Below are 25,373 nucleotides of genomic sequence, written 5' to 3' on the forward strand. Positions count from 1 at the left end.
TGAGTTTATAGCATTTGGGGCAGGCAGGAGAAGTTATCCTGGAATGAGTTTTTAGGCCATCTCAATGACTGATACGGTGGGGCTTTCTAATCATCCTTGTGATAATAAAGTTGTAAATTGAGCAAAGGAAAAGGACGGCCACCAACTCAATTAATTAATAATTGATAAAGAAAAGAAATTTGTTCTGCCACAATCTTAAGCAACCCTAGCCTAACGATATCAATTGATTCTCCATTACTCCATTGATTCTGATCAATTTTGACAAGTAACCATTATGCCAGTCCCCATCATTTATTTTTTAGAAGGAAATATCAACCAAATGATAAGAAATTGACCGTGGCCAAACTATGACTCCACAGCCCACTCCACGCCAATGTTAATCATCTTTTTAAAAACCCTAAGCTTTGCAATACAATGGGCAAGTTGGCAGTTAAGTGACATTAGAAGACGTTTAATTTGGGTAATATTTTATTACTAAAATAGAAAAATTATCTTGATGATAAATTATTTAAAAGATTACTGTGTATAAATGATTACTATGTTTGATTAAATTTCATAGGTATAAATAATTATTGTGTTTGGTTAAAAGTAATAAAAGATTATTAATAAATTATTTTACCTAAATACCCTTAAATATAATTATTTTTAAATAATTTTCATATTATTTGTCATATTAATTAAAAATAAATTTATTTTTATTTCAAAAAATTAATAAATACTAATATAATTACAATAAAATCAAGATTATCTTAGTAATTTTTAAATATCTAAAGTGAAAATAGTAATCAGATTATCACCTATATTATCTATCACATCAGCATAGATAATAGAAGATAATTATAATTTTTTATTATTAATAAATTAAACTAAAAAATAAAATATAATTTATCAAAATAATCTTTAAAATTTATAACCAAACGGTTTATTGGGCAACTGTAGTAAAATTCGTCATGGGAAAACTGAAAGCAGTAAAAATTATGGGTAAATGGAAGGAGAAGAGACAAGTGGAGAACAGGTGTCAGTTTCTTATACAGATAAATACAGAAAACACCCAACTTATGGGTTAAGCTGACCGAATGAAACTTCCTAGAAACACCCTACCCCGGATACTTTTTTCCATTTTTTAATTTAATTTTCTACAACACCACTTTGACGTGGAAATTGCTGCCCATAGATTCTCTACCTTTGTGTTGTTGCAGAACCATACTGGTAACTGGGCTGGTATTGAGTAGGAGGATAAGGGGAGTGCTCATTCGTATCACATACAACGTCTTACTAAGGTTTGTCTTATATTCATATACGATACCCATAAAGATTATCCCTTTCTGTTCTCTCTGTTTAAACAAGTGTGTTTGCTTCAATCTCCTTTGCTGTTTTATATTATTTGATTGGAAACGGCGGTAGTGAAGATCTGAAGTCATCAGAGGTATTCAATATTCTGGTTGAATTGAGTTAGTGTTAATGGGTAATATTAAGTAATGTAAGAATAAAAAGTCAAACTTTTATTTCTGTCATTTGCAGTAACTCTTTAATGACCAAAGCTTTGATTAAATGTAGAAAATTTCTGGAGTCTGTATGCTTAGTAGTGGAATTTAGATGCTGTGTCATTCTTATAAACTGCTGATTTCGCTTCTAATGATCTCGTTTTTGTGTCTTAAATTTCTTGGAATGTCTAAATACGTTTGGCAGTGTTTTTTTCCCTCTCCCCACATTCATTCTGAGGTTGGGGTAATTTTACCTTGTAATCTGTCATTTTATATCATATTACTTTAGGTAATCAAACATTATAGAATTAATTTGATTATCGCATGTACATTATTAAAACATTACCAAGGCAATTTTAATTTTGTTATAATTTTAGTTTTAGTTATTAATTTTTTAGGACAGATATGTCTTTCGTATTCAATTAAAATAGCAAGTAAACATAAACCTCATTGCAACTATTTTACCCTTACTGTTATAATTTTCAAAGCAAAAATGTTTTGTATTCAATAAAAATTACAAACTACTCAACCCACCACCTAGAGCTAGACAAAAAAGCCGAGGCCGGGCTGGGCTAAGGAATGGGGCCCCGGTCCAAGCCCAGGCTAAGACTCAGGGGTAATGGGCCTTGAGATCGGGCCCAACATTAAAATAGAATTAAAAAAATAGAAAATTATAAAATTACCATTTAACAATAATTTAAAAAAATATTCATTTTTATTCATATTAAAAAATAATGTTAGAATATTAAATGGGCCTAAGGGCCCAGTCCTGGACTGGCCCACCAAGCCCTGTATATGGCCCAGGCCAAGGACCGGTTTAGGCCCTGCATATGGAGACAGGGCCCAGTTCGGTCCCTGTCTCCAAGGGCCCAGGCCGGACTCCTGTTTGCCCACCTCTACCGGTAGCCATCACTACCATGAATACTTGCGACCACCCCATTTGACCAACTCCTGTCACCACCTGCCACCACCTGCCGATTTTGTTCTCTTTGACTACCAGGTCTCGTAGCCTGTCTCCACATTTGACCGCACTAACTTACAAACTAAACGTGGTGATTGAGTATGACATAATCTTGCAGTAATTGTCCTCCATTGCCGAAACACAGGGTAACACGAGAATTCACAAACCTCCTCTTGTGTCTAGCTTATAATTTGAAAGAAAAATGTGGATTGTTTGAAGTTTGGAGGGAGAAAACTTTTCAAAGTTCATAAGTAATAGATGTGTATAACTTATTGGATTACCCATAACTAGTGTGATAAAATAAAAAGGAACCTTGGCAAGTTATAAGCATAGTTCGCTCTGCTTTGTTATTTGTATTTGTTGGTGACCTGTTGTGTATGAAGCTCCGGTAATCAATGAGGGCATGGTGGTCAAGATGGTGGAGTTGGTGGTAATTGGCATTGCCACCATGGCAGACATATAATTGACATTCATGCTACCACAGGAGGTTTTAGTGTTTCTAGTGTCAGTGATGGTGGTAGCTGTGATGGTTGTGGTGGAGCAGGAGGTGGCAACATATGTTAATTAACCATTAATATTTTCCATATAGTGTGGTGATTTTTTTTAAGTGGGTGGTAGGAGAAGAATAATCATTAATAGAGAACAATAAGATAGAAACAAAATTGCAAAACTTATATCAAACACTATTAATAAGTGTATTTCAATTTTGTTCACTCTTGCGATCTAGATGCATATGTTCATTTATTTGTTTTAACAAATTTTTTTTGAATTCAATTCCTCTTTAGTGAGCTAAAGAATTATTAATGACATTAAAAATACTAGTTAATTCACCTTTGATTTAGTACAGTTTCTCTCTGTCTCGGTACCTTTGATTTGATTTAACGTAGGAGGGTATTTCAATAAAATTATATTTTAGTATTCTTTTATTTTTTGTACATGTCAACTTTACTAAACAAAATAATAATCTTTAAGGTAATTTATATTGGCGGTAATCTTTTATTACCCAAACCAAACACACCTTCAATTTAAAAGTTTTCCCAACCTTCAATTTTCATGAGGGAATAGTGCATTTTAATACTAGAATATGACATTTATATTGATACAAGATGATTAAGTAGTTTTTATTCATTTTCATGAAGTTATGTGGTAGATTGTGTCATTGAGATTTCCATTTCTTTTCAGCTTGTGTTTTCATGTTGTTGAATCTGCTTCAAAAGTTCCTTTTAGATAAGCTCTCTTAGTTATGTTTACAGTTGCTTGATATTTCAGAATATCTGTCAGTCAGACAGTTGATGGGTGGGATACTTTCAAAACGAACAAGCTCTCGACAGTCTTCTTTTGGATCTAGTTCACATTCATGGAGTCATCACAGCTATCCACCGCCACCATATGCTCAACCAAGCCGAGATTTTGTTTCACAGCAGCATTATGTGCCCCCGCAAAATGACTATGGTTGGGCCCCTGAATCAAAGAGGAAATTGGAGAGGAAATATTCAAAGATAAATGATGATTACAATAGCCTTGAGCAGGTTAGATAGTGTTCTTTGTTTCTCAGTATATATAAATTTGTACTTGCCAGATATGAACAAAATAGGCAATTTCCATTCAATTTCATATGGTACTCATTCTGGGAATGTGTTCTAAAGATTCATTTCATTAAGAATGATTTTTTACTCTATATGCCATTTCTGACTCTAAAATTATTGACAGGAAAAGTCCATTTGACCTTTTTTTTCTTTTTTTTGGTAAGTAAAATATATGAAAGAAAAAATTTTATTAGAACAAAGGTCCTACTGGGAGTCAAACCCAGGTTGCTGGATTCAAATTCCAGAGAGCTAACCACTACACCATAGGACCAATTTTGAAATCTTTTTCCTTGTGTCGTAAAATGAGTATATTCTTTTGTTGCTGCTATAATAATCTGTAAGCTTCTTGATGGCATGTATGAAGGAATTTAGAATGAATTGGAATCTTAGTTGCTGTTAGTGTTGTAACTATCAGCAAAGAGTTTGTAGAGCTCTTAATCTTGTTGTGAGTATAAGTATGATTTCACTCTTAATAGTTCATCAGTATATGGTTTCTGTCAGTCGTCAGGCATCTATCTGGCTTGCTGTAGTGATGGGTGGCTTTTGCATTGTTTTAGAGAGTTTGAGACCAGTTATTTGAAAATTGTTTGGATACTGGTTCTGGTGCTGGGTTGAATTTTAGGCTGAGGCCACTCAAATAAATGTTCACCACAGCTGGTATTTATTATAAGCAATTTTTTTTTAAGCCTTCTATTTTCCTGCCAAGTGTAGCTATATTCCATGTCCACATTTCAAACTCTCAATATCCCTGGGCTGAATTTTTTCTTGTTGATGTGGAGTAATATTTAGAATTACTCTGTAAAAACAACTTACTTAGTGTGGTTAAATGCAATAATTCTGTTGTTCTTGTTACATTCATCTTGTTGTGGGCTATTGATCTTTGTTCCAGGAGAATATATGATTAATTGCATAGCCATACATAACTCCATTTCTTCATGTGCCCCTTAGATATAGAATGAATTTGAAAGTTATTACTTCATGATGGAGTTTATTAGTAATGCTGATTTCAATTTTATTTCTTTTGTTCATGAGGAAAATGACTTATTGTTGGAATTCTTCTTTATCTGCAGGTTACTGAAGCACTTGCTGGTGCTGGCCTGGAGTCTTCAAATCTCATTGTTGGTATTGATTTCACAAAGAGCAATGAGTGGACAGGTTTGACCTTGTCCAGAGGCATTGAAGTTATTTTTCAGTTATTCTGCAACATGTTTAAACTGGTTTTATTTTAGGTGCAAGGTCATTCCAGCGCAGAAGTCTACATCATATTGGAGATAATCAAAATCCCTATGAGCAAGCAATATCAATTATCGGAAAAACATTGTCATCCTTCGATGAAGACAATTTAATTCCATGTTTTGGATTTGGAGATGGTAATAGATGATATTTTTTTAATTCCATGTCTACATCATGGTTTGGATTTTTTGTATTATTCTTAGCATTGATTTTTTATACTATGCTTTTCCAATAAGTTGATTTAAAACTGATTCTGTGAACTCGCAGCATCGACACATGATCAAGAAGTATTCAGTTTTTATCCAGATGAGAGCTTTTGTAATGGATTTGAAGAAGTGTTGCAACGATATAGAGAATTGGTTCCAGGCCTAAGACTTGCAGGTTGCAATTTGATTAAATTTTTTCTCTTGTGTTTAGGGTTAGATTTGATCCGGGCTGAGCTCGAACAACATCCAACTTGAGATAGGCTTGAATCTAGAAGAATTAGCTCAAGATGGACAAGTTGAGACTCGAACTCGGCTTAAAAAAAAAATTATTTTAGATTTGATTCAAGTCATTTCGAACTCGAATGTTCGGATTGGCTCATTTTATGAAAATTAGCCCAATCCTTGGCTTGAACTCAACTCATTCAATCCGAGCTCAAGTAGTTCGGATTGAATCCAGCCCTATGTGTCCTACCTTTTTTATCTTTTAATCCTGATGTCTTGTTCCGTTTTTCTTTTCATCTTCTCTTTTCTTTGCAGGACCAACATCATTTGCCCCCATCATTGAAATGGCTATCACAATTGTTGAGCAAAGTGGTGGACAGTACCATGTTTTACTGATAATAGCTGATGGACAGGTACATTAGACTCTGTGAGATTCATGCCCAAAATTTTACATAAAAACTCATATCTGTTAGATCTGTAGCATAATTTCTTTTCCATTTTTTCCCAAAAATTTAAAAAAAATTGGGGTTTAGGGCTGGTTGTACCCCTGGCCCCTGCAGCCCCTGTGTAACTGGCTGCACAATTATTGTACCTGAGCAATATGAGCCTTAGTGTTGGACTACTGAGCTAGAATTAGTGTATTGCAAAAAACTAATAATTGCTTTGTGCCATGTCAACTATCAGTACATTCTTGCCATACCATTATATTACAACTTTAATCTGTGCAAGTATTTTAATTCCACCAATGGGATTACAGGTGACAAGGAGTGTTGACACTGCCCGCAATCAACTAAGCCCACAGGAAAAGAAAACTGTTGAAGCAATTGTGAAAGCAAGGTGAATGTTTAGATTAGTTGTTTCCAACTTTCCATGGTGACATATTATTTTCCAGACCACATTTTCTGACATGTTTGCTAATTTGCAGTGAGTACCCATTGTCAATTATATTAGTTGGTGTTGGGGATGGGCCATGGGACATGATGAGGGAATTTGATGATAACATACCTGCTCGAGCATTTGATAATTTTCAGGCAACTAGTTTTCCCAATTTCTTCTAGTTTGTGGGCTCTTCTGTTTGCTTTAAACAATTATTTTTCCTTCTGTAGTTTGTGAATTTTACAGAGATCATGTCAAAGAATTTTGACCGGACCAGAAGAGAAGCTGAGTTTGCTCTTGCAGCCTTAATGGAAATACCATCTCAATATAAAGCAACCCTAGAACTAAATTTGTTGGGGTAATAATCTTAATGTCTAAAATTAGGCTTGTGAGGATTTCACTTCCATTGCCACTGGTTGAATTTAATTGCAATTTGTTTTGTTTCCATTCCAATCAGAGCTTGTAGAGGGAGGGTTATTGACAGGATTCCCCTTCCCCCTCCACAATATGGTTCAGCTTTTTTCAGCTCTCCAAAATCTTCTCGGTCAACTAGTTTTTGTCCAAGTGTGCCTCCTTTGGGTAGACGTAACACGTCTGTTGGCACATCTCCGTTTGCAAGTTCTGCTTCCGACAATCATGTACTTGATTTCTCTCCCTACTTTTCCTCGAACCAACTTTGATCTTTTCTTAAAAAATCAATGAAAATCAGTCTTGCTGTTAGGATATGAACTTTCTTGTGATTTGACAGGTTTGCCCTGTTTGCATTAGCAATCGTAAGGATATGGCATTTGGTTGCGGACATCAGGTAACATTTTGATGCATTCATCTCCATTTGCTTACTGGCAGTAGTTGGTGAAATGCATTTACAAGACTTCTTATGCATTTACAGACTTGCTGTGAGTGTGGACAAGATCTTCAATTGTGCCCCATTTGCAGGAGTACCATCCAAACCAGAATAAAACTCTATTAAATAGCATTAAAAAGAATGTAAGTTATTTCAAATCCCTGTTTGGGCAAGGACTTTGATGTTGGATGTGTCTGGCTGCCGTATGAATCTCAATCATACATGTTGTAAGTTACCTAACTTTAGATTCTTCAGCCATAACCAAATCAGCGTGTTAAATGACATAGCAGATCTAATTTGAAGCTTTTTGGTTCTTGTTTTCGTTACCCCTTTTTTGGTATGTTAAATAATGAAGGAAACTTCTGTGTATAAAACATTAATTTAAAGGATGCCATATAAATTGAAAGGAACAATTGAAATTTTTTTAGTCAAGTTCGGTACAACTGTTTCTACTTGAGTTTGAGCTTGCAACACCTGAGTTGAGCTTGGATTTTATATAAGTCCAATCGAATTGAACTCAAATCGATTAATCTTGGCTTGATAGCGCCCTAAGATTTTGGGGCATACAACAGATGGGCTCAAACGTTACGGCGTCTGATTAAAAGAATTCACAGCCTCATCAAATTGGGCTTTCAGCCCACCATTATGGCCTCTTTCAAAAACTTTTATGCTGACAGGATGCACACAAAGCTTCACCTTTCCTTGCATTGCATGACACCCGCGTTTTTAATTGAATACGCATAAAAGCTTGTCTGCTTCTAGTTCTAGTTTGCCCACAGAAAGACTCATTTCTAAATAATTAAATCAGTTACATCTGAATTTAACCTGACTAGTCATATTTCTTGAATGTTTGTGCTGTCTGGCTAGTGAATCATCTTTAACCAAGCCAAGCTACTATAAATTAAGTTTCTCCTCCCACCTATCGCAACAAATCTGTCTCTCATTGCCATGGCGAGGGAGGAAACCCTGCTTTTGGTTATCAAATTCACGATCACGACCCTTTTCTTGTTATTGCATTGTGTTGGCTTTGGTGTTGCAGCGGGGTCCTTGGGCGGGGGCAAGGGAAGATGGCAGCTGCTTTTAAACAACACAGGGGTTGTAGCTATGCATATGGCATTAACTCACCACAATACTGTCATAATGTTTGACCAAACGGGAGCAGGCCGGTCTGGATACAGACTTCGCCGGCGATATAATGGAACAAGGTGCAAAGCCACCCATGCTGACTTAGACGACTGGTCTTGTTATGCTCATTCTGTTGAGTACAACATTTCAGGCAACAGCATTAGGCCTCTAAGACTTGATACCGATCCGTGGTGCTCCTCTGGTGCCTTTTTAAGCAATGGGACGCTCTTACAAACTGGTGGATATGGCAGTGGTTCGCGGAAAATACGATACTTCAAGCCTTGTCAAAACAGCCGTTGTGATTGGAAGCAATACAAGAGGGCATTACATGATAAACGCTGGTATGCTTCAAGTATAATGCTACCTGAGAATGATCGGTTAATGGTTGTTGGAGGAAGGGAGGTCTTCACTTATGAATTTGTTCCTAAACTGTCTTCCAGGGACAAGTCCATCAATCTTCCATTTTTGCACCATACTAATGATAGGAAATCCGGAGGAAATAACCTCTATCCCTTCCTCCACCTTGCTTCAGATGGCAATTTGTTCATTTTTGCCAATCGGGATTCAATCCTTTTCAATTATAGATACAACCGGGTAGTCAAGACCTTTCCTCAGATTCCTGGAGACGGTTCAAGGAACTATCCAAGCTCAGGTTCATCTGTAATCCTCCCTTTGGACCACACAAACAAATTTCAAAAAGTGGAAGTTATGGTGTGTGGAGGTGCAGCCTCGGGAGCTTACAGAGCTGCAGAACAAGGGAGATTCTTGAACGGGCTTAGCTCTTGTGGCAGAATGGTGATCTCTGGCAACAGACACAAATGGAATATGGAATACATGCCTGGTCCCCGCCTCTTAAACAACATGTTGATTCTTCCAACTGGGCATATTCTGATAATCAATGGCGCAAAGCGTGGTTCTGCTGGATATAACAATGCAGCAACCCCCTCTCTTGAACCATACCTCTACAAGCCAAAGCAAATACTAGGCAGAAGATTTTCAGTCCTCAGAGCCACTAAAATAGCTAGAATGTATCACTCATCAGCGACAGTCCTACCTGATGGTAGGGTCTTAGTTGCAGGCGGTAATCCTAACAATAAATATACTTTCAAAAATGTGACCTACCCAACTGAACTAAGATTACAGGCATTCCTCCCACCGTATATGGACGAGCAATACCATTCCCATAGACCAGGCAATTTGTCAATAAGCTATAAAAATAGCAGTGATGGTGTAGCATATGGAAAAGAGTTTAGTGTTCAGTTCTGGTTGGGGAAGAGACCTAGCAACGTGGTTGAATTTACTGCATATTCACCACCATTCACTACACATGCAGTTTCGATGAATCAGAGGATGTTAAAACTGAGGAGCACAAGTTTGGTTAGGGCGAAGGATGGATGGATGAGTGCCAAATTGGAGGCACCTCCATCTCCTAATGTTGCACCTCCTGGCTATTACATGCTAACAGTTGTTAATGGAGGCATTCCAGGCATATCCCAATGGGTTAAGTTCAAACATGCTTGATCCCTTTTTCTCTTTTGATAAAGAAATCAGGGTGTTGGTGCAAAACATTTTGTAATAAGAATTACTGTGATGGCACCTTTAAGCGCTTACTTAGAATTGAGGTGGAACATACTTCTTACAAATCTAAATGAAAAATAAAATTGCTGCTGCTTGTAGTAAAGATAGATGTCTCTAATATATTCTAAACATCAGAATTGTGCTTAACATCAAATAAGTTGTACTGCAATTTTCACCGACTGCCATGTTCCAACCCAGGCGAAGACTCCTGGGGAGAGATTGTTCCTTCACCTTGGGTAGGCAGAGAAAAGGGAAGAGATTGTTCTTTCCATACCAAACACCGATTTTCTACAATTTCAAGCATGATTAAACGATGCTGGTGGTCAATTATAACATTCTAGACTGATTTGACGTTTGTATTGTGGCCTTGGTGGTACCTTGTGTGGCTGGAATAACTGGGTCACCATCACCTGCCAACTGATCAATTTATGCATGATTCTTTAAGATAAAAGAAAGCCTACTGAAGATTGCTAAGGAAACATGCAACGTTAGTTAGGAATGCTCAGCTGCATTAATCTGTTCACGGATGAAATTTAAAGTTCTTCAATTCAGAAAGAGCCTTTCAGCAGTTGTAAGATTTATGTTGGCATGATATCCGCTTTCATTACCAGGGGTATTACGCTCATAATAATACAAATAATTGCGTTTGCTTTAAAGCTATAAACTGACTGCAAAAATGGGGTCGTTGGGTAGCAACAGGACTCTTGCCGCAGTAGACAAATTAATCTCTCGTTGATTTCAAGTCCTTGTTACAGAATGAGATAATCTCTCCAATTAAGCACATAGTTTTAGGATTGATGATGATCACATCATTGGCGCTATGTAATTAACTTCAAGCTACTTAATTAACGTGAACAAGTTATATCTTACATAATGTTGGTGGGTACTATTCATTTATATATAAGGTTTTATTCTAACCACCATAGCCTACAAATTTCAACTACATTTGTTGGCTTTAATACAATCCACCAACTATTTGTCCTGAACAGTCGTCACTTTCTTATAAGAAGCAAAAAGAGATAATAAGACTCTATCTTCCCGTGAAGCTGTAGACTAGAGATATATAGCCTCCACTCATTCATTCCTTTATAGCTATATTTTCATAATGGCCGCTAGTTCTGCCGTTGAGATGGGTTTAATGAGAAAATTCTCTTATCAAAGACTGGAAAATGAAGCAGAATTTGGAAAAGAAAATGAAGAGAGGGCTTTCAGAAAGATTAGGACAAGTTCAAGATTTAGGAAGGTCAACTTTAAGAAGCGACCAAGTATTAGGATCCAGGCGTTGCGAAGGTTCTGGAGAAGAAGAACAAAGTTGTTCTCCAGAGTTAAAGTTTCATGGATCAAGATTTTGAAGAGGTTGAAGGATGGGCAGGTTCATATGAACGATCTTTTTGGTGGAAACTATATGATTATGCTGGCCAACCCTGCATTTAAATGTGGCTAGCCTTCTAGGTACTCACTCGTTGAATTTCATTTGCTCCAACAATTAATTATGTGGTGTACAAGTTTTAATGGTAATAATAATAAGTTGTATTGATTTGTGGACACAAAATCATTATTTATATATTTTGGTTACACAGATAGAACGAGATCCTGTAGAAGCTTGATTACATACAGGTTCAAATATCTGCAAAGAAACTATAGTCCCCAGCATTCTTAACCATTAACCTGACAGCAACAATTGCAGTCACCAGGGTAAGGATGGTGAAAAAAATAATGTTCAAATAATACGAAACCTTGCTGTGTGTTTCAGCTGTCTCTCCCATGACCTGGACGAAAAAGAAAAAGAAAAGTACATATAGGCTTAGTTCTGTGTTGTTTAGTAGTATATTATCAAGTTAATGATTAAGTGCCTTGACTTGGATCATGCTTGGGAACAAGAAGGTGAGAGAAATAAGTGTAAATGAACCAACCAGGTTCACAAAATCCCCTATGAAAGGGAATGCTGCTGTCACAAATATATTTCCTGTGAAGAGAAGCCCTCGCAAGCAGAATCAACGTTTCATGTTTTGTCGATTGTGCTTATTGTTTCTCCTTAAGTTAGATTAAAATATGCATAGATGACCATTTCATGTTGGAAAAGAACATTTTATTCCCAGAAAGAAAAGTCAAAACAAGATTAAATTATGACTCTAATCCTATTCAAATCCGATTCATCGCCACGTCGGTTGGATCAACTTGGAAGCATCGAGATTACTGATCATGTCGTGAATTTTATTCCCCGAAGGCTGCCTCCACGTCCACGTGTTCGCTTCCATTGACAGAATTCTATACGCGTAAATCTGTTTCTGTTGGTGCTTTTGCATCGGTCATTTTGATCCAACAAACCAACTCATTCATATTAGAAGATGACAATCACGGCCACCCCTAGCATCAAAGATGGCTGCCTCATGGTGAGGGGCAAGGTGGTTTTGACACAAGTTTCTCATAATGTTGTTGTTTCTCCGGCAAGCTCCGGCTCAGCTTTCATTGGCGCAACTTTTACAACTCCAAGTTCTCGCCATGTTTTCACTCTTGGTGGGCTTTGGTAAGTTAATTGGTTTACAGAGTAAAGTATCTCATTTCTCTGATCTTTCTCAAAATTTAACTTTTTGTTCAACATTAATGTGGGTTTTGCAGGGGTTACAAGTTTTTATGTCTCTATAGATTCAAAATCTGGTGGATGATACCGCATGTTGGGGAATCCTGCAGTGAAATTCCCATAGAGACTCAAATGCTTCTCTTGGAAGCAAGAGAAGACTCTGCCCTTCACGAAGAGGATTCTTCTGATCCTGATTCAGGAGACACCTTCTACATTCTATTGTTGCCTGTGTTAGATGGACAATTCAGGGCAACTTTGCAAGGGACTCCAGCAAATGAGCTCCAGTTCTGCATCGAGAGTGGTAAGTTGGCTTGAGCTATATTGAATAGTTATAGCATTCTATCATAACAAACCATGTTTCCATTTTGGGCATGTTTTTCTAATTCTGGTTTGGTGTGAATCTTCAGGAGATGCCAGTGTTCAAACCTCTCAAGCCTACGAAGCAGTATTCATGAATTCAGGAAACAACCCATTTGAGCTCATCAAGGAGTCCATCAAGTAATTTTTATTCCAAAATAATTAGTGGACTTCCGTCAATATATAATTTCTCATTTGAAACTGACAGAGAACCTGGATTTCTTTTTCATTTCTGTTTGTGTAGGATACTGGAGAGGCAAAAGGGTACTTTCAGTCACATTGAAAACAAGAAGGTAGAAAATCCAGGTCCTTGTAGTTTGACCGTTTAATCAATGAGAATTTCATTCCAACTGCTGAATATCATGCTTTAATTATTAGATCCCTGCACATTTAGATTGGTTTGGATGGTGCACATGGGATGCTTTTTATACAGAAGTCAATCCCCAGGGAATCAAAGAAGGCCTTCAGAGGTATGATAATAATTCAAATGTATTTTAATTTTCTTATTTGAATAGTAGGTTTGCCAATCTGTAACTTATTTCATGTTGCAAACGACTATTAATTTATGTTCTGTTTTCCCTTTAGTTTTTTGGAAGGTGGGTGTTTACCAAAATTTCTTATCATTGATGATGGATGGCAAGAGACAATGAATGAATTCCACAAAGAAGGTGAAACGCTCATTGAAGGGACACAGTAAGTTCGTTTTCGCAATTTAATAGTTCCCAAGCAGCATGTTGAAGCATTGTGTCTCAATTCGTTAATCATGCTACTTGCCTTCTCTGTTGACCTGTAGGTTTGCTACCAGATTGGTGGACATCAAAGAAAACAGCAAGTTCAAGGGTTCAAACTCTAATAGCACATGCATAGATCTCCACGGGTTTATTGAAGAAATCAAGGAAAAATATGGACTAAAGTAAGATTCACAAATTGAATTTAGAATTGAGTTTTGGTTTTTTGTTTACATTAAGTATATAATGGTTGAGGATTATCAATTAATGCAGGTATGTTTATGTGTGGCATGCTTTAGCTGGTTATTGGGGAGGTGTCCATCCATCATCTGAAGTAATGAGAAAATACAAACCAAAGCTTGCTTATCCAGTTCAATCACCCGGCAATATCGGGAATCTCAGGGATATTGCCATGGACAGCTTGGAGAAATATGGAGTTGGAATTATTGATCCCCAGAAGATCTTTGATTTTTACTATGATCTCCATAGTTACCTTGCTAGCTGTAGCGTAGATGGGGTGAAGGTTGATGTTCAGAACTTGATAGAAACCTTAGGTTCTGGGCATGGCGGACGGGTATTGTTGACTAGACAGTATCAACGAGCACTTGAACAATCCGTAGCCAGGAACTTTAGAGATAACAACCTGATTTGTTGCATGAGTCACAATTCTGACTCAATTTACAGGTTTATCTCTGCATCTACAAACATTTATCTATGTAAAAACTTACCAAGTTTGAATATAAGTTCTAATTTGAGTGAGTGTTTACCGCCAGTTCAAAGATGAGTGCGGTTGCAAGAGCATCGGAGGATTTCATGCCAAGGGAGCCAGCTTTGCAGACCTTACATATTGCTTCTGTGGCTTTTAACAGTCTTTTACTAGGGGAAGTGGTGGTGCCAGATTGGGACATGTTTCATGTAAGATATGGCTTTACACGTCCACTTTTTATAGTATGATGGCTGGATCATCATAGAGATTACTGCAGAAATGTAAACATGAAATTGCAAAAACGTTAAAAATTAATTTCTTTCTTCATAGCAGAGCAAACATGACACAGCAGAGTTCCATGCTGCAGCAAGAGCATTGGGTGGGTGTGCAATATATGTAAGGTAAATCAAAGAAGCTAAAGATGTAATGTCCTCTATGTCACAAGAAATTCTATTGAAGTTGATATAATTCATTAATTTCTTGGATTCATGTTATTGCAGTGACAAGCCAGGCATTCATGATTTTAAAATTCTTAAAAAGCTTGTTCTTCCTGATGGGTCTATCCTAAGAGCTAGACGTGCTGGCCGTCCTACTCGAGATTGTTTATTCAAGGACCCTGTCATGGATGGGAAAAGGTATATATAAATTTCTCCAGTTCAGGATTGATTATAAAATTCAACAACTATTTTGCCATAATGACAACACGCTTTGCCTCTTTTGCAGTCTGTTGAAGATATGGAATTTAAATAAATTAACAGGAGTCATTGGTGTGTTTAACTGCCAAGGAGCTGGAAGTTGGCCATTGAAACAAGCAGCTGAAGATGTGCCTACCACAACATCTGCACCTTCATCCATTTCTGGCCATGTGAGTCCCCTTGATGTTGAATTTCTTGAAGAGATCGCAGGCGAAAATTGGAATGGAGAATGTGCAGTATATGCCATCAATTCAGGTTAACATTCATTCTCATCTTAATTTACCCTGAACAACTGAACAAATTAATTTTTCCTATTGATCGGATATCGTTTCGTATTGTAGGAATTCTTTCTAACTTATCGAAGAGAGAAAATCTCAAAGTGTCCTTAGCCACTCTTCAATGTGAAATATATACCATCTCAACGATTCGGGTCAGTAATCAACCACACTTTTTTGTCTTGTGAATGTAACTTTCTTTTTAAAGTTACTAACGGAAATAACCTGAATATTTTGTTAACAGGTTTTTCGTCAGAATCTTCTTTTTGCTCCAATAGGGCTGCTTGACATGTACAACTCAGGAGGAGCTGTAGAAGCTATGAACCACACCATGGATCATTCTGAATGCAGAATAAAAATAAAAGCCAAAGGCTGTGGCCGATTTGGAGCCTTTTCAAGTACTAAACCGAAGTGTTGTATGGTGGACATGAAGGAAGAAGAATTCACCTACAATTCTCAAGATGGACTATTGACAATTAAACTTGATAGTGACTGTAATTTAAGAGACATTGAATTTGTATATTGAGCGTCATATATTTATGTGAAACCTTCAAGATAATCTGAGCAACCAAGAATTGTTGCATATCCTAAGGACTGATACAAATGTTGCATTACTGGTTATAAAATCGAATGTGTATTTCATGTTTGCACATATAAATGAAAACCCAGAAATATCATTTTCCCTGGAGTTACTCAAGCTAAATGCAGCGGTTGTTTTACAGCGGTGGCGAGGTTACTGGAGTTTCCGTTTGATATCATCCAACTGTGTACGTCTATAGTTGAAGCGAAATAAGTGTGATGTGTTCATGACACTTGCTGAATAGGGAGAATTAGCGGCCCGTTTCAATTTCCAATGTTGCCGCCTAGAAGGTCAAGTACTTTCTAGACAAAGGAGAAGATTCTCGTCAGTCTCTTTCACAAACTCTTTTAGCAGCTGCCCAGTCGGTGCCAGGGCCTTTATGCTGCTATTTCTTAAGAGCATGATATGACACGTTTTATGTTGACTTGTTTCTAGCTACACCTATTTGCCATCTAGTCACTCTGCCAGAGGCCGGATATCTCTATAGTCTTTCTGAAGAGACAAATATGAGCAGTTTGCCGCTAAGAAATTATCAGAAATAGAATGCAAATTTGTATATGTGGTGAGACTGAAGGGTGATAAACTAAAACTTATATTAGTTAAGAATTTCTATCAGTTAAATAAGAATGACAATCACCAGCACACCATGCATCAGAGATGGCAATCTTGCCGTGCGCGGGAAGGTTGTTGTGTCTCAAGTTCCGGATAATATTATGGTTAAGCCCGTGATCGCTGGTTCAGCTTTCATTGGAGCAACTTCAGCTACTGCAAGTTGTCACCATGTTCTAGGTCTTGGATTCTCGAGTGAGTATATGTTGCTATATATTTGTTTTGTCTATGAGCAGTGCAACTTTCTTTTTGTTTCTTGGCAGTTTCTGAACTTCTATTATTTGATATAGGGGATACAGGCTAATGATTCTCTTTAGATTTAAAGTATGGTGGATGATACCTTGTTTCAGAAGAAAAGCGAGTGATGTTCCCCTGGAAACTCAATTCCTTCTCTCGGAAGCAAAGGAAGAATCGATCATTCAGAATGATCTTGAGCTAATAACTAACACCACCTTGTATGTTCTGTTATTACCTGTACTTAATGGGCAATTTCGGGCCACTTTGCGAGGAATGCCTACGGATGAGCTTCAATTATGCCTTGAAAGTGGTTAGTTATCTCAATTTTTTTCATTTCTTTATGGTTTATTTTTATTTACATTTTGGTTCGGATTGAACTTTTGGTTGTCAGGGGATCCCAATGTCCAGACCTCCCAAGTTCTGGAAGCAATTTTTATAAATTCAGGAGACAGCCCATTTAAGCTAGTTAAAAATTCCCTCATGTATGCTTTACCTTGAAAGAGTAAACCTGAAAAAATTCATATTCTATTGAAATGGTGGTTAATGATGCTTTTCTGTCTGGCCACATGGTTTCATCGGCTTATGGTGCAGGATACTGGAGAAGCTCAAAGGTACATTCAGCTGCATAGAGAACAAGAAGGTGGAATACAAAAACCTGAAATTCTTGAATCTAAGTTAAAACCTTCTATTAAAACAATGACCATTGCTGTTTTGGCAGCTCCCTGCACATAAAGACCAGTTTGGATGGAACACCTGGGATGCATTTTATACTAGAGTCAGATCCAGTAGGAATTGTAGATGGTCTTAACAGGTTATTTAATGTAATTTTTTCCTGTTTCAATTTGATCGATATATGTCGTCTATTTTATTAAGAATATGGCATATTTCCCTCTCATGAAGTTTCTCGGAAGGAGGCTGCGTTCCAAAATTCCTGATTATTGACGATGGATGGCAAATGGCAATTTTGTAGAACCAAGAAAGAATGGTGAGCCACCCATTAAACAACCAAGGCAACACAATTAAGCTTTTATGCTTGAAAACTTGGTGACATTTTTTTGTCAATTCACTAATTGTCACTTTTGCTCTACTTGTTACATAGGTTTGCTGCTAAATTAGCAAATTTTGAAGAAAATGTTAAATTTACAGGCCTATGCTCAGAAATTTCATGCGCAGATATTAGTGAATTTGTAAAAGATATCAAAGAGAATATGGGCTGCAGTAAGCCTCTGATCTAATCATCTATTTAAAGTGTTTCTTTAACCCTGCAGCTGCATTTTGTGACTAAGAGGATTTAATAACAATGCAGATTGGTATATATGTGGCACGCTATCCATGGTTACTGGGGAGGAGTACTTCCAACATCCGAAGCAATGAAAAAATATAACCCAAAAAATGTTGAATTACTTCCGTCCCCAGGCAACCTAAGACATGTCATATGCACTACTACTCTGGACAGCTTGGAGCAAGCAAAAGTTGGGATTGTTGATTGTAATACCCTCAGGTACGTTTCAGGGGCATTTACGTCTTTTAACTATGTTTTGAGATACTTCCCATTTATATATATATATATATATGTGTGTGTGTGTGTGTGTGTGTGTGTGTGTGTGTATGGGTGTGTTTATATAAATATATATATGTATATAAATACCCAAAAAAAAAAAAAAAAAAAGTCAATATATATGTTTGGAGAAAAAAGTTAATAAAAGAAATAAAAGAAACTTTACCTTTTGCTTTTTCCATCATTTTCCTGTCTCTTCCAGAGGAGGCAGTTTCTTCCTTTCTTTGCTGTGTTTTTGAAGGAAAGTAAGTAATTTGAAAGGGTTTTGGAAAATAGATAAGGAAGAAAAAAAAGAGTAAGCACTTTTGGAGCTCGGTAACCAAAAGATCTCTTTCTTTTTCCCTTTTCCTATGTTTATATATATATATTGGATGTATATTATATGAATATATTAGTATGTTTTGGTGTTGATTTAAGGTGATTTTGGTGATAAAAGAAGTAAAACAAAGAGAAGGAAGCCAACTTGTAAAGATTTGACTTGAAACAAGGTAAGGGGAATCATTTTTGATATGTTGCATGCTTTAGGCTTTTGGTTCCTTAGATTTATGTTATAAATGATGATTTTGAAATTGAGGAATGTTATCAAGGATGATTCCCCTTACCTTGTTTCAAGTCAAATCTTTACAAGTTGGCTTCTTTCTCTTTGTTTTACTTCTTTTATCACAAAAATCACCTTAAATCAACACCAAAACATACTAATATATTCATATAACATACATCCAATATATATATATAAACATAGGAAAAGGGAAAAAGAAAGAGATATTTTGGTTACCAAGCTCCAAAAGTGCTTACTCTTCTTTTCCTTTCTTATCTATCTTCCAAAACCCTTCCAAATCACTTACTTTCCTTCAAAAACACAGCAAAGAAAGGAAGAAACTGCCTCCTCTGGAAGAGACGGGAAAATGATGGAAAAAGTTAAAGGTAAAGTTTCTTTTATTTCTTTTATTGACTTTTCTCTCCAAACATATATATTGACTTTTTTTTTTTTGATATTTATATACATATATATATTTATATAAACACACCCATACATGATATATATATATATATATATATATATATATATATATATATATATATATATATATATATATAAGTATCTCAAAACAGGGTTAAAAGACATAAATGCCCTTGAAACGTACCTGAGGGTATTACATTGATCCCTCATAAGATTTATGATTTTTACAATGTTTAATATAGCTATCTTGTGAGTTGTGGTGTGGATGGAGTCAAAGTAGATGTCCAGACTGTGCTAAAAAATGCTCAGTGCAGGTTAGGTGTTACTTAGAAGCCCTCCAGGTAGGATTAGATTTGAACCGAGTTTGTTCAAGCTCAAGCTCGAGTTTGATTCGAACGAGTCCGAAACGAGTCAACCCTATACAAGCTCATTCGAGCTCGAGCTATTCACCAAATTTATCAATTAAAAATTTTAATAAAAAACGACATCGTTTTTTATCAATATATATTAAAACAACGTTATTTTAATAACAAAATAGTTTAAAACTCAAGCTCGAAACAAGCCGAACCGAATTCGAACCGAGTTCTAGCCTAACCTTCACAAGCTCGACGAGCTCGAGCTCGAACTCAAACTTTACTATATACAAACCGAGCCGAGCTGAGCCAGCCCAACCTCCAGGATTCTGTTTTGAAGAACTTCAGGGACAATAATCTCATAAGCTGCACGTGCGTGGGTACAGATAATATATTCAAGTTTGAATAAGATTTCAGTCATTAACATTAAAATTGATTTATAAATGTGAACTTTCAAAGAGATGTTTAGTGATTTTCAGCCTGAAGAAGGCTGCAAATGCCAGAGTATCAGAGGATTTCAAGCCGAACGAGCCAACATTTCAGACTCTCCATACTGCCACTGTGGCTTTTGTTAGTCTCTCTTTGGGGGAGATTGTGGTACCAGATTGGGATATGTTCTACGTAAGATTAGCTAAATTTATTATGTGTTTTAGTTTCCACTCCACGTAACATAGAAATTGCTGGCATTTCAAATCAGTGTACACGGTGCCAGTCTGCCACTCCACTGAACCGACTCCCAATGGTTTTGCTCTTTAGTAGGCCTTATCAGAAAGATTTGCAACATCAATAATTCATCTTTGTTTTCCCATTTTCAGAGTGATCATTACACAGCTGAGTTCCATGGTGCAGCAAGAGCAATAGGCGGTTGCCCAGTTTATGTGAGGCGACTCAAATAAATTTAAATTGAGCTCTCCACTAACACGCAAAATATAAATTCTTTGGATAATGTTCCTCATATTATTTCTACAGTGATGTCCCGCTTAGTCATAACTTCAATGTCATCAAAAAACTAGTATTGCCGGATGGCTCTATCTTTAGAGCTAAACTTGCTGGCCGGCCAACTCTTGACTGTCTTTTCAATGATCCAGTCACTGATGGAAAGTGGTAACATTGTCGCTGCAACAATAAATCAATCTTGTTTCTTCTCTTATGGCAGATAATGACCATCATTTTTGTCTTCTTTTTGGGGTGGTCATTCACATTGATGCAGTGCTAATTGCAGTCTCTTGAAGATTTGGAACTTAAATAAGCTATCAGGGATCATTGGTGCCTTCAATTACCAAAGAGGCGGAGTTTGGCCACCTACACCCAGTACTATATATACACCATCGTCAGAAGAACCTTCATTCATCTTGGGTTTTGTTAGTCCCCTGGACATTGATTCTCTTGAGGAGATTGCAGATGAAACTTGGAAGGGAGACTCTGCAGTATATGCATTCAATTCAGGTAATTTCTTCAAGTGTTTTTTCTCTATCACCTTATTTTTTCTCAGAGTTCTGTTTCCAAGCCTGGCTTTATGTTATGACCATTAACAATGCTTCACATAGCAGGTTCTCTATCAATAATGCTACAGAAAGCAAACCTTCAAGTATCTTTAGATCATTTAACCTGTGAACTCTTCACAGTTTCTCCAGTCAGGGTCCATCAGTAGTATAATCTATGCTTGTCCTTTAATGATCTCTAATTGATAAAGGTGCTAACGAGTTAGCAATTGAAACAGGTTTCGATGAAAACATTCAGTTTGCTCCAATTGGGTTGGTTGATATGTACAATTCAGGAGGAGCAGTTGAATTGAAGCGTTTAGCTATAGTACCTCAAGATTAAAGTAAGAGGGTGTGGGCGTTTTGGAGCATATTCCAATGTAAAACCAAGGTCATGTGAGGTGGAGAAAAAAGAGGGGGAATTCTCATACAATTCCAAAGATGGATTATTGACATTCAAGCTACAAGGTGAATGTAAATGGAGAGAAATTGAAATTATCTACTGAGATTTGTGTGTCACATTGTCAATGGAGCAACTTGAGTTTGTAAAATAAAACATGTGATGTTACATATGAGCAGAGTCGTGTTCAATATACCTCTTCTGTTTTTGTTAGAAATGGAAGTTTACTCCACCATTACATTTTCTTCTTGGATTTCTCGACATTTGAGAAAACTATTTTATTCATTTTCCAGAGAGCTTATTAAGAAAAGGTGACTTGACAGACACCATTAAAACGATGTCTATCAACGAGTTAAACCCAAAGTTGAAATGGTTTTTTTTTTAATTTTAAACATAGAATCACCTTCAAAAGTTTGTAATTTTAGTGGAAAAAATTACAAAAAGATTACTGAAAATAAAAGAAAATACAAGAGTATTACTGGAAATACCTTGACTATTCTTATAAGTCCCTGATTTTACAAAATATAAGTAATTTGTAATTTTTAGTTATAACAAAAACTAACAAAAACCAACTGACTAAATTTATCTACAAAGTATATTAAAAACAGAAAAATAACAGAATCAGAAATGCATCTTAACCATTCAATTAACTGATTTCAGTTGAAGCTTCATCTAAAGAAGAAGGTCAATGTTGTAGAGAGAGTAAAAGAAACCCTAATATAATCATCAAATACAAAGAAAATGAAAAGTTATCTTTTTGTATGTTAGAAAAGTGAAATGGTGCATCTTACCTTTTAAAACAAAACACACCATTTTGCCTTCAATACTTAACATTAGCCAAATCATTTTTAAAAATTGAACTAATCATATTGAATAAGTAAAATTTTTAGTTTAATGTAGAACCGGTAAACAAGGTGAAGGGCAACTTTAACCTCACTGTTACAGTGAGCAGAATGTTAGGTCCTCCTGTCAATGTGGGCCTTCCATGAATTATCTCAAAACCCAACTTTTACTGCATATTAGCCCATTCACTTCCCAGGCCATTTTGGACCATACATACGATTCTCTCTGAAACTGATTATTTTACCCTCGCTTCTTTGTCTCTCTTCTCCTTATCCTCACGACACAACACTCTAAAACCCTCGCTTGATATTCTAAATATGTCTGCCTTGACCACACTTACCTTCAAGCCCTTATCAATGGCAGACTCCACCTCCCTACTTTCTCTACCCTCTATTTTTACCACAACCACAAAGCCACCTCTTTCGTCTCTCTCTATTGCTTCTCGGCCCCTCAAACTTCATCTCTCACGCTCTCTATCTTCGCAAACTCTATCTCTTAACCTGAAGAAAAACACCCATTTCTCTCAATTTACCACCTTTGTTTCCTCAGATTGGTCCAACCAAGAAGAAGATAGCAGCAACACTACCGTTACTCTTGAACAAGATGAAGAAGAACCCTCTTGGGGAAATCAAGGAACCGATGGGACCGAAGCAAATTTATCAGATTGGGAACCTGAAGAGGAAGACACAGCAATTGAGGCAAGTGAAGGCCAAGAAGAGAGTAGTGAACAAGACTTTGTGGAACCGCCCGAGGAAGCCAAGTTGTTTGTTGGGAATTTACCGTATGATGTAGATAGTCAAAAGCTTGCTATGCTCTTTGAAAAGGCTGGAACTGTTGAGATTGCTGAGGTCAATTTTCTGCTGTTGGTTATTAGAATTTCGTATTTTTATTTGATCATTTTTATGGGATATTGATAAACATTCCTTGTTTTGATCTTTTTGGCTAAAGGTTATTTACAACAGGGAAACTGATCGGAGTCGTGGTTTTGGGTTCGTGACAATGAGTACTGTTGAGGAAGCTGACAAGGCTGTGGAAACATTTAACAGATATGTAAGTTTGGGTTTCCTCTAGCATGTTAAGCTACATAAAACGAGTAAGATGATTGTTTATGTACAAATTGACTGCCCAAAAATAAAATCACTTCTATGAATATTGGTGGTTTGTGGTTTGATTATGCATGGGACAGAAAACTTGGTAGCTGCTGAAACAAGCCACTTTTGATAAAGACCTATATAGTATTAGTGCATTGTGCTAGACAGAATAATATGAATTTACTGTACTGAAAAAATTTTAATGTGGCTTGCTGTCCGCAATTTTGTGTGTAGATTCAGTAATTTCTAAATTCTAAATGTTTGTTTTGGAGAAGAGTCTTGTAATTGATATTGGAATGTTAATTATGATAATGTGGATACTTGCAATATTTGTTTGTGTTGTCTTTAAAAATTGTCTATTTAAGTCAAGTTTTCAAATTCATCTTGTCACCATCCAAACCAATAATTTTATTTAAATTATTTGATCCCGGATGTAATCTTGCTTTAGAACTCGGTAAACTCAAAATAAATTTTGGAGGATTTTTGGTGTCAAAAACATATATATTTGGTTATTTGTTACTCTAAAGATTGAATTTAAAGTGGTTTTTCCAAAGAACATGTTGATAGATTTTTGTGGCATGAGTCATTGACCATTGAATCAAAACAGTTTGAATACTGGAGACTATATTTGATTTTTATCAAATTTTTTTAGAACATGAAGTTTGATTATTCTTTCATAAATACACTCAACAAATAAGTACACAAAGGTATTTGACCAAGTTGCTTCTGTATTTTGAACAGGATTTAGATGGAAGACTACTGACTGTAAACAAGGCAGCTCCCAGAGGAACAGAACCAGAACGCCCCCCTCGTGTATTTGAACCTGCGTTTAGAATCTACGTAGGCAACCTACCTTGGGAAGTGGATAATGCTCGTCTAGAGCAAGTTTTTAGTGAACATGGTAAGGTGGTGAGTGCACGGGTAGTTTATGACAGGGAGACTGGTCGTTCACGTGGTTTTGGCTTTGTAACCATGTCCAATGAAACTGAATTGAATGATGCCATTGCTGCGCTTGATGGACAGGTATAGTAAGAGGATCTTTTTTTATTCAAATAATTATGATGCAGAAATTCAGTTGCTTGGGTAGAGGAAGCGGTTTTGAGATTATCTGAGACAGACTACTTAGGTTTCTAAATTCTTTTAAGGTCCTAAGAATTTGGGACTTTGGACTACCTAATGCTATTTTAGGATTGATTTTGCATTAGCTTTCTGTTTTCCTTTTCGTTGTATGATAATAGTTTTCATGGTTTTTCAGAATCTGGATGGGAGGGCAATCAGAGTAAACGTTGCTGAGGAAAGACCAAGGCGCAACTTTTGACCTAAAAGATGGATAGGTGCAAGGTTGTGTAGTGGCAGTTTCTTTTCATCACTTTCTCTATCATTTCCTTTTTTCTATTTTTACCTTAACTATTTTGGAAGGAGATTTACAGTGTTGAGGTTCTTTGAGCTGGATTTATGGAAATTTCTCAAGTGGAGCAAAAGCAGAAAATTTCTTACCTTTGGTTCTTTGAAATTTGTGGCTCAATTTAAAATACCCTGTATATTATGATTTGGCTGTGATAAATTTTCAGAAACGTATTTGTTTTCCAGTGTTGATGTTGGAGCTATATTGTTCCTTTAGTTCTGTCTTGTAGGAAAACCGTCTTGTTAAAGACAAATATTGACCTAAAAATTTATGTTACCCATTTTTGCTAACCATCTTTTCTCTGCATATTAAATGTTTCTTGGGTAAGGAGAGTTCACAGAGTTGGGTGAATGTACAACAAACAATACAAGTTTCATTATTGGACTAGAGTGATTTCA

The 25,373-nt window shown here is 36.4% G+C and overlaps 4 protein-coding genes and 1 pseudogene across 8 annotated transcripts; all 5 read left to right on the plus strand.

The window, feature by feature from the left end:
• Positions 1 to 933: 933 nt before the first annotated feature.
• On the plus strand, positions 934 to 7,738 carry LOC123211518 (E3 ubiquitin-protein ligase RGLG2-like). 3 transcript variants are annotated; one of them, XM_044630295.1, is made up of 12 exons: positions 934 to 1,280; positions 3,699 to 3,974; positions 5,102 to 5,186; positions 5,261 to 5,401; positions 5,532 to 5,645; positions 6,008 to 6,105; positions 6,450 to 6,529; positions 6,618 to 6,723; positions 6,799 to 6,926; positions 7,026 to 7,206; positions 7,317 to 7,373; positions 7,458 to 7,738. In XM_044630295.1, the coding sequence occupies exons 2-12, from the start codon at positions 3,738 to 3,740 to the stop codon at positions 7,536 to 7,538; spliced, it is 1,308 nt and encodes a 435-aa protein (XP_044486230.1). In that variant the 5' UTR covers positions 934 to 1,280; positions 3,699 to 3,737; the 3' UTR covers positions 7,539 to 7,738. The 3 variants fall into 3 exon arrangements, with proteins under 3 accessions (XP_044486230.1, XP_044486229.1, XP_044486231.1); XM_044630294.1 differs by having other exon boundaries at positions 3,715 to 3,974; XM_044630296.1 differs by having other exon boundaries at positions 1,270 to 1,426; positions 3,715 to 3,974.
• A 146-nt stretch (positions 7,739 to 7,884) lies between these two features.
• On the plus strand, positions 7,885 to 10,218 carry LOC123211517 (aldehyde oxidase GLOX-like). Of its 2 annotated transcripts, XM_044630293.1 has the most exons (2): positions 7,885 to 8,878; positions 8,978 to 10,218. In XM_044630293.1, the coding sequence occupies exons 1-2, from the start codon at positions 8,361 to 8,363 to the stop codon at positions 10,056 to 10,058; spliced, it is 1,599 nt and encodes a 532-aa protein (XP_044486228.1). In that variant the 5' UTR covers positions 7,885 to 8,360; the 3' UTR covers positions 10,059 to 10,218. The 2 variants fall into 2 exon arrangements, with proteins under 2 accessions (XP_044486228.1, XP_044486227.1); XM_044630292.1 differs by having other exon boundaries at positions 7,885 to 10,218.
• Positions 10,219 to 11,136: 918 nt separating this feature from the next.
• On the plus strand, positions 11,137 to 16,040 carry LOC123210354 (probable galactinol--sucrose galactosyltransferase 2). Of its 2 annotated transcripts, none has more exons than XM_044628649.1 (15): positions 11,137 to 11,567; positions 11,696 to 12,642; positions 12,735 to 12,997; positions 13,104 to 13,194; positions 13,298 to 13,346; positions 13,432 to 13,523; positions 13,639 to 13,746; positions 13,847 to 13,966; positions 14,055 to 14,465; positions 14,555 to 14,696; positions 14,818 to 14,888; positions 14,988 to 15,122; positions 15,211 to 15,437; positions 15,524 to 15,612; positions 15,702 to 16,040. In XM_044628649.1, exons 2-15 carry the CDS (start codon positions 12,464 to 12,466, stop codon positions 15,981 to 15,983), a joined length of 2,259 nt encoding a protein of 752 aa, XP_044484584.1. In that variant the 5' UTR covers positions 11,137 to 11,567; positions 11,696 to 12,463; the 3' UTR covers positions 15,984 to 16,040. The 2 variants fall into 2 exon arrangements, with proteins under 2 accessions (XP_044484584.1, XP_044484585.1); XM_044628650.1 differs by having other exon boundaries at positions 14,821 to 14,888.
• Positions 16,041 to 16,138: 98 nt separating this feature from the next.
• On the plus strand, positions 16,139 to 17,892 carry LOC123210356 (annotated as a pseudogene).
• Positions 17,893 to 22,711: 4,819 nt separating this feature from the next.
• On the plus strand, positions 22,712 to 25,265 carry LOC123210239 (28 kDa ribonucleoprotein, chloroplastic-like). Its single transcript, XM_044628485.1, has 4 exons — positions 22,712 to 23,327; positions 23,428 to 23,529; positions 24,312 to 24,593; positions 24,826 to 25,265. Exons 1-4 carry the CDS (start codon positions 22,797 to 22,799, stop codon positions 24,886 to 24,888), a joined length of 978 nt encoding a protein of 325 aa, XP_044484420.1. The 5' UTR covers positions 22,712 to 22,796; the 3' UTR covers positions 24,889 to 25,265.
• The last annotated feature ends 108 nt before the right edge of the window (positions 25,266 to 25,373 follow it).

Source organism: Mangifera indica, chromosome 3 (assembly GCF_011075055.1).
Source record: "Mangifera indica cultivar Alphonso chromosome 3, CATAS_Mindica_2.1, whole genome shotgun sequence".
Classification (NCBI taxonomy): domain Eukaryota; kingdom Viridiplantae; phylum Streptophyta; class Magnoliopsida; order Sapindales; family Anacardiaceae; genus Mangifera; species Mangifera indica.

Bases quoted from the DNA above. Each gene is read 5' to 3' on its own strand.
- LOC123210354 (XM_044628649.1), top strand. From the start codon at position 12,464: ATGACAATCACGGCCACCCCTAGCATCAAAGATGGCTGCCTCATGGTG. The intron at 13,747-13,846 runs GTAAGTTCGTTT...GTTGACCTGTAG, and splicing joins ACGCTCATTGAAGGGACACA to GTTTGCTACCAGATTGGTGG. The intron at 14,697-14,817 runs GTAAGATATGGC...CTTTCTTCATAG, and splicing joins CAGATTGGGACATGTTTCAT to CAGAGCAAACATGACACAGC.
- LOC123211518 (XM_044630295.1), top strand. From the start codon at position 3,738: ATGGGTGGGATACTTTCAAAACGAACAAGCTCTCGACAGTCTTCTTTT. The intron at 5,402-5,531 runs GTAATAGATGAT...GTGAACTCGCAG, and splicing joins ATGTTTTGGATTTGGAGATG to CATCGACACATGATCAAGAA. The intron at 6,927-7,025 runs GTAATAATCTTA...CATTCCAATCAG, and splicing joins CTAGAACTAAATTTGTTGGG to AGCTTGTAGAGGGAGGGTTA.
- LOC123211517 (XM_044630292.1), top strand. From the start codon at position 8,361: ATGGCGAGGGAGGAAACCCTGCTTTTGGTTATCAAATTCACGATCACG.
- LOC123210239 (XM_044628485.1), top strand. From the start codon at position 22,797: ATGTCTGCCTTGACCACACTTACCTTCAAGCCCTTATCAATGGCAGAC. The intron at 23,328-23,427 runs GTCAATTTTCTG...TTTTGGCTAAAG, and splicing joins GAACTGTTGAGATTGCTGAG to GTTATTTACAACAGGGAAAC. The intron at 23,530-24,311 runs GTAAGTTTGGGT...TATTTTGAACAG, and splicing joins TGGAAACATTTAACAGATAT to GATTTAGATGGAAGACTACT.